Source organism: Dysidea avara, chromosome 9, assembly GCF_963678975.1.
Source record: "Dysidea avara chromosome 9, odDysAvar1.4, whole genome shotgun sequence".
Lineage (NCBI taxonomy): Eukaryota > Metazoa > Porifera > Demospongiae > Dictyoceratida > Dysideidae > Dysidea > Dysidea avara.
Genome location: NC_089280.1, coordinates 11,317,464 through 11,325,223, shown reverse-complemented (window position 1 = coordinate 11,325,223; position 7,760 = coordinate 11,317,464). Strand labels below are relative to the sequence as shown.

The 7,760-nt window shown below is 38.5% G+C and overlaps 1 protein-coding gene across 1 annotated transcript; it reads left to right on the top strand.

Moving 5' to 3' along the window:
- The first annotated feature begins 247 nt into the window (after positions 1–247).
- Positions 248–3,203, top strand: LOC136267477 (uncharacterized). Its single transcript, XM_066062641.1, has 3 exons — positions 248–443; positions 1,518–2,403; positions 2,741–3,203. The coding sequence occupies exons 1-3, from the start codon at positions 248–250 to the stop codon at positions 3,201–3,203; spliced, it is 1,545 nt and encodes a 514-aa protein (XP_065918713.1).
- The last annotated feature ends 4,557 nt before the right edge of the window (positions 3,204–7,760 follow it).

Here is a 7,760-nt window from a genome sequence, read left to right as displayed (position 1 = left end):
TGGTCTGTAGTTAGAGGAGTGAGCACGACTTCCTTTCTTAAAGATTGGCACCACGAGGGCATTTTTCCAGTCTTGTGGAAGGACACTCTGTTTAAGGGAAGCTTGGTAAATTAGAGAAAGTGATGGGGTTCTTAGAACCAGACTGGGTTGGCTTCACCATTCTTTGAGCTGTGATGATTTGCCACCAGTTGAAGCGGCTGAGCAGTTCTCTAACTTCGTGAGTGACCTTTTACAAGAATTCGGCGTGATGAAGTCCTCCCATGGTCACGGCCGTCACCGGCCTCGCAGAATTGAGACAGCGGTACAGAACTTGTCATCAATGAAGAACAATTCACGTAAGGGCATGTCTCATTCTAAAGAATTTTTGTACATTGTTCGAGCGCACAATAAAGTGTTAAAGTGCTATCGTTCCTACCAGAACTACAAGACAGCGTTGAAACCGGGTAGGGTCAACCGGGTCCGACCCGATTTACAAATTATCCGGGTCTGACCCGGATTGGATCACGTGAGAAACGAAAATGTTCGTTTGACGACGTGGAAACTTATAAACGGTAGCTCTTTCGTGAGCCACGCCCACTTATCGCGTTACCAATATACGCTCAGCTACGCCCATTTATTAGTAAGTGCAGTATGTAGCACGAAACTGAGGGTATCTATGGTGAGGGGTAGCTATTGTCAGTAGGTGATGACTTTTTTTTCTTTTCTTTTCTTTTTTTTTGGTCTTCAACCTACAGCTAGGCTGAAGTTGCAATATTTACTCAACACGAATCGAACGCTCAAAACGTAGTCTCGCTCGCTCGAGACTAGCCGAAACATAGCTCTTATCGCACGCCTCGGCTTTAATTAATCCGGGTCAGTGGGTCATCCGGGTCAGCAGTAGTGATCCGGTTTCAACGCTGCTACAAGAGTGTGTGTAAGAATGAAAGAGAATTTGGACATAATCTTTGGGAATATGCCCGAACTAAATTACAGCCTTCGGATAATATGACACCTCTATTTGATTGTGATACTGCTTCCAGCTTTTTCACACAGACTTACTCCGATAATTCGTTGAACTATGACCACCTCCCCGCTTGGGTTGTTGACACTATTCCTGAGCATGATTCATCACTGTTCAACACTGAGGTGATTACTCCTTCATTAATAAAGTCCCCTCTTCATCACTGTTCCATGAAATCAGCCCCTGGCCCCTTACTTATCATTTGTTCCACCTTCCCTGCTTGTACCCACCATTTTTTGGCGACACTATTTAATAAGATACTCAAAGCTGGAACTGCTCCAGGAAGTTGGGGTCAGGCTCGTATTAAATTGATATACAAAGCTGCATGGTGACCGCCATGACCCCTCCAACTTTCGTCCAATTGCCCTTACATCTGTAGTAGACAAATTGCTCCACAAAATTCTTAGCAGGCGGCTAGAACGGTACTTAAAAGAAAATGGGGTCCTTGATACTAATGTTCAAAAAGGATTTGTTTCTGGAATGCCCAGTGTGTTTGAACACATTTATTCCGTATCAGCTATTATGCAGGATGCCATATTGAACAGAAAACCTTTGATGACAATATTTATTGATCTTAAAAATGCTTTTGGTTCAGTTTCCCACCGTCTTATTTTTGATATGTTAAGAGTAGTCAGAGTGCCCTCATTTTTCTTCGATTATATTCAGTCATTTTACTCACAGCTATCAGTCTCTATTGTAAGTGATCATTGGGAGACGGCTTTAATACCATTTCAGCGAGGAGTATTCCAGGGAGATACACTTTCCCCTATGGTGTTTTTGCTGGTGTTTAACCCACTACTACAGTTGGCGGAATCTTTAAACCGCCCGTGTGGCTATGCATTTCAGTTGCCAGTGCCTAATTGTGATAGTTTACCACCTACTGGGTCTTTTGTTTATGTCAAATGGTCAGAGAGTGGCGATGAGCAACCTGGATGGTATAGAGCACGTATTGATAAGTATCTGTTTAATGGCTCTTGTAAACTCATTTACAATGAAGACAGTGTTACAGAAATATTTGAAGAAGTTGACCTTAACCAAGTAGATTGGAAACCTTGCAGTAGGAGAGCAAAGAAGTTTGTGCCTCTTGCTGGTAAACCAGCTACTATTAAAACCAGCTGGAAATCTTCTCCCAAGTTTGTTGACTCTACTGCTCATTCAGTGAAGGGTTATGCCGATGGTGCTACTCTGATTTCTACCAACCTTGAAACCCATTCTTCTGTGCTTAAAGAAATTGATAGGAAAGCTGCAGACTTAGACCTGACACTTAAACCATCCAAATGTGTCTCGTTTCTTTTTGACGGTACTAAACATTTATCACAGGGCATTCCACTATCTGGTGGCACAACAAAATTGATTACTGAAGGTGGTACAAAATTCCTCGGGAAACTGATAGATGTGTCTCTGTCAGCAACTAAATCTATTGCAAACGGGAAGATTACTACACTGTTAACTAGATTATTGTCTGCTACAGACTCCCTTTCTATTAGGGGGGAGTACAAGTTGTGGATCTACAGAAACTACATTATCTCCTTGTTGCGATTTTATTTATGTGTTGATGCAATTACTAACCACACAATTAAACCACTTGAGTCCATGGTTACTAGGTACCTTAAAAAATGGTTACAACTTCCACAAAGCGCCACCCGAGTGATTTTGTATTACCCAGGCATTTGCTTCACAAGTGTCTAGAGAGGAAAAACTTAGTTTGCTCTCTTGTATTGGTACATCTTCTGATCCTAGGCTGCGGGAGTTGGGATTGCACTTCCATCTTGGCGATAATCTCTTGCAGTTTCAGGAACAGGATTATTCCATTTTGTCGGACGCCCAAAGCCAACTTTCCAATATGCCATCAGCACAATCTTTGTATAAGAAGGCTAAAGACCAGCTTAGTAGTGTCCTTGTGTCGGAAAACGAAGCTCATCTCAAACAACTTACTAAATTTCTGGATTCTGCCAGATTAGAGACTAGCTGTAAAACATGGAATAAGCTATTGACTGGTTTTCACCCTGGACAACTTTCCTTCCTGTTAAGAGCTTCTTCTGACACATTTCCCACAGCAGTCAACTTGCGTCGTTGGCATATCCAATGTGGTGTCAAGTGTACATTGTGTGATTCCAACCGTCCAACAACAGCACACATTTTGGGTGGCTGTCCAGTCGCTCTATCGCAGCAACGGTACACCTATAGACATAATAAAGTTTAACATATTCTGGCATCCAAGCTAACAACCCTCTTCGCTGACTGTCATGATGTCAAGGTCCACACTGACCTACAGGGATTTCGCTCCAACCAATGATTCTCCACCTGAAACCATTCCTTCATCTGTCTTAGTCACCCCCTATAGACCTGATGTTGTTATCTACAATGCTCATTCCTCATTGATGGGTATTGTAGAACTCACATGTTCACTCGACTCAGTTCAGCACATCAAATCAGCCCGTGACCGCAAGCAGTTTAAACCAGAATATCAACAGCTTTTGGCTGAACTAGATCGTTTGAATATTTCTACCTGCTATAGAACTGTAGAAGTCAGTGTTTTGGGTCACTTTCAACCTAAGTCTATCTATGCAATCAAGGACGTAACTTGTTTCACCCAGCAAGTATTTTCTTTGTCTAAAGCTAGTATTAGAGGACTTTTGAATGAGATGGCCAGATCCTCAATATCTGCTTCTCAGCAGATATTCTTTGGTCGAAGCTCAAGGGAATGGACTGTCAACCCGGACTGCTTTTAAATTTACTAAATCTGTTTTGTAATTAATTTTTCTGTATGTGTGTGTGTAAATAGTCTTTCTTTTCCTTGCCATGCCCACGTGCTGACCCAATTACTGGTCAGTTGTGTGGTCGCATGTTGTCTGAGGATCCACTTGCTTTTATTTTGTATACACCTTGTTCATCATAATTTGATGGTTAATAATAATAGAAAAGAAGGCAAGAAATGTATTCTTCGATCTTGAAGGGAAGGCCATTTCAAGTTTCATTAGCATCTGTGAATCAGAGTCTGGAAATGGCTCCAGACCGTGGGCTATTTCCAGCCCTGTCTGGAAATGGCTCCGGACCGTGGGCTGCGGCAATGCTATAATTATTGTCTTGATTGTTTCTTCTCCAAGGTTTATTTAACACAAATCTTGCAGCACGGTGTTGAATCATTTCCAGTTGGTGGATAGCATTCTGATGGTGGGGGTCCCAAATAGCTGAACCATATTCTGTAGTAGGTAAAATCAGTTAGAAACAGTGGAAATTGAAAACTGGAAATGGAAAACTCAAACTGAAATCATTCAAAGCTTGTGATATAGCTAATAGTACTCACCTCTCTACAAAGACCACCTCTTTACAAAGATCACCTCTCTGATAAGGCCACCTTTATGATAAGACTACCTCATTATAGTGACCACATTATTGTTTCAAATAACTATACTTCATAACCACTTCAAGTATACTATGTCTCACAAGGTCATCGATTGAGATCATATTTTTGTCTAATTTTACTTTAGTGTGACCTGATTAATCAAGACTCCTATATGAGACTATGATTTAGTATTTAATGAGATGTTATCAAAGTAGCTACACTATAATATTATAGCTAGAACTAGCTTTTTTGGGGCCAAAGTTTGTACAATGAAGCGGCCTTATTAACAAGGTTAGCTAGCTATATAGCTACCATTATTTTATTTTATGGTCTTGTATAGCCAGATTGATTTTCTTATCATTGGGCAGAGAAATACACAAGATGCTACTTATTCCAGTACAAGACCATAAAATAAAATAATGGTAGCTATATAGCTAGCTAACCCATGTTACAGTAATAAGGCCACTTCATTGTACAATCTTTGGCCCCAAAAAGCTAGTTCTAGCTATATGTAGTATCTCGTGTATAGTTCACAACAAGAAGATTAACAATTCATAATCAACTGTAAACAATCACACAACTACAACAAACGGCTAGGATGGAATGACACTTACAACCCATGCACATGCACTTACAATCACAATATTACATCATACACTATATAAAGTCAGTTACGTCACTACACTATATGATGTAGCAACTTCGAGTTAACCAAGGCCGGCTCAGCAGAGTGGGCCAGGTGGGCCATGGCCCACCCAATAATTCCTGCCTAAATATTTTAATTGAGCAAACCAGTTTAATTATTCTGACGCCTGGTTTCCAATTGTCACTGAAGCGGCTGGCCGTGTTTCTCCTTCAACAGCTGCTGTTGGCATTGTTTGTCATAGTTGTAGTTGTTGTAGGAGGCCATTCATGATTGTTATCTCACACCATGGACCTGGTAAAGTAACACCCCTGGCCTTTATTTAGGACAGGTGTTAATATTGGGTGCCATTTGTACCAAAATTGTGCAAAAATGCCTTATTTATAAACTATAACCATACTTTATAAATCAATGCACAACTTTATAAATCATGGACATACACTTTATAAATCATATGCATGATTTATAAACCATATACCTGATTTATAAATCATTGATGTACTTTATAGACTATAACATTGATTTATACATGTGATTTGTAAACTATAACACTTATTTGTAAAGTATAAACGCTGATTTATAAATTATAATATTAATTTACATATCAATGCACTACTTTATAAGTCATGTGTATAGTTTATAAGTCATGTGTATAGTTTATAAATCATACACATGATTTATAAATCAATAACATACTTTATGAACCATGCATACATGCATAATTTATAAATCATCATTATGATTTATAAATTGCACACGTCAGATTAATAAATCATAAGTATATTTTACAAACCATCATCACGAGTGACTTAGTTTGGTTATTGTTGTATTTTATAAATCATTGTCGTACTTTATAAATTTAACACATACTTTAAAAATCACATGTGCAATTTACTTTTGTAAACTAATACTATGATATATAAATCAATAGTGTAATTTAGTAGCCATACGTTGTTGTTTAGTATCGATAGTTAGAATTCATATCAATATTACTTAGGTGTGCATCAAATGGAAAGCATTTGTGGCATGTGATCCAGCACAGGATTCAGCAAACTTAGTACAAGCTTTGGCAGCTATTGTGAGCACTTGCACTAATGAGAGCAACCCGGCAAAGTGGAGTATCACCATTACCAATGCCCTTGCCAGTGGTAATTCCACCAGTTATGCCACTGTTGTCACTGGCTGGCTTGAGCCCAAATCCTACACCGTGTAAGAGTAGCCAGCAAGAGTGGTATAATTAGTGGAATTACTCGGGCAGGGGAGTTACCCACAACGATGACAGGGGCATTGGTAATGGTGATACTCCACTTTGCCGGGTTGCTCTCATTAGTGCAAGTGCTCACAATGGCTGGTCAAGACTTTGACTGCTTGTTCAGAAATAACAGTCATCTGAAGTGGGTAATAAATTCCTATCAGCATTGATATATAATTTGGATAGATAAAATGAAGTGGACAGTGCTGACAAGTAAATGTGTCTAGAGAAATATCAAAAACACTATAAATAAGAAAGTCTATAGCAATTTTACAATGTTCTCTTAGGGCGACCCTCTGTATACTGCAAAATCAGATCTTATGTATAGAAAGTTATTTTCAACATTATTATCAGGTACTGGAGGGTAAAGACCAGAGCCTGTATGAGTGAGAGTCCATAAGTTAATTCAACCTTCTGCAATCATTTTCCAACTTTGCTCCATGTAGTAACAAAAGGGTGACATGCAGTTGAAAACAGTGAAAATGATACTTTCAAAGTAGCAAATTTTATTTGTTGTTCATAGCTATCAAAAATGTTATAAATTATAACAGCAAAATTGGATATCTTGGAAATGTGATAAAGTGACATTATGGTTTTGATTACAATTGTTTGCTGGAGCACCTCTCTGTCTGTGGTGTCACAATGCCCAGATGTTTTTACCCCTTTCAGTTTGTTGTCCGGCAGTTCTTTGTGGGAAATGGACTCACCTTTTTACTCATACTCCTTGTAGTCAATTCCATCTTTAGAAGCAAAGATTTTTTGTTAATGTCCCTTTTAGAGTACGACTAGGGCTGGAATTGATTCTGTATACAATACGCAAACTCATTGTTATTTCTTTCAAATAGAAATACAGTCTATAAAAGGAGCATACAATCAACATGCATCACATGACTATATGCAATAGAAACTATACTCATGCAATGTTCTTAATTGTTACAAGTGGATGCTAACATACATGTAGCAAGTTAGTAAGAATGCTGCCTCCTATCATGTTCATATAACTAGAAATAGCCAGCTGCAGTTTTTTAGCTGTCCATGGTTTTACATTGGTAGTTTTGTCTCCTTTCTCTTATAGCTACATAGTTATAATATTGTCATATTAATGAAGACAGCTAGTTTGTTGAGTCTTAATCTTGAACTTTTTGTGTGAATCACCTGCAGTATCTGACTGGAAGAACTGATAGTTAAAATTGCTGGTTGATTATATATAATTACAATGCTAAATTGTATGTGCCATATGCATACAGAATGTAACATGAATCACCTCATAATTTTGTTTCTTATAAGACTAAAGCTTCTCAACTTCTTTTGCAAACGAAATGCTCGTGGGACTAGCTGTCTAGTTGCATTTAATGACTTTACTGATAACTTTCAGCCAAATGTGGTGAGTAACACTTTCATGTAGTAAAAGCATTATTGTTGACCGCAAAACATTACTTTGTCTTTTATCTTGCAATTTGAGTTACATTATACGTTTATAGAAATTACGCTTAAAGTGAAAATTGAATGCAAAAAAATC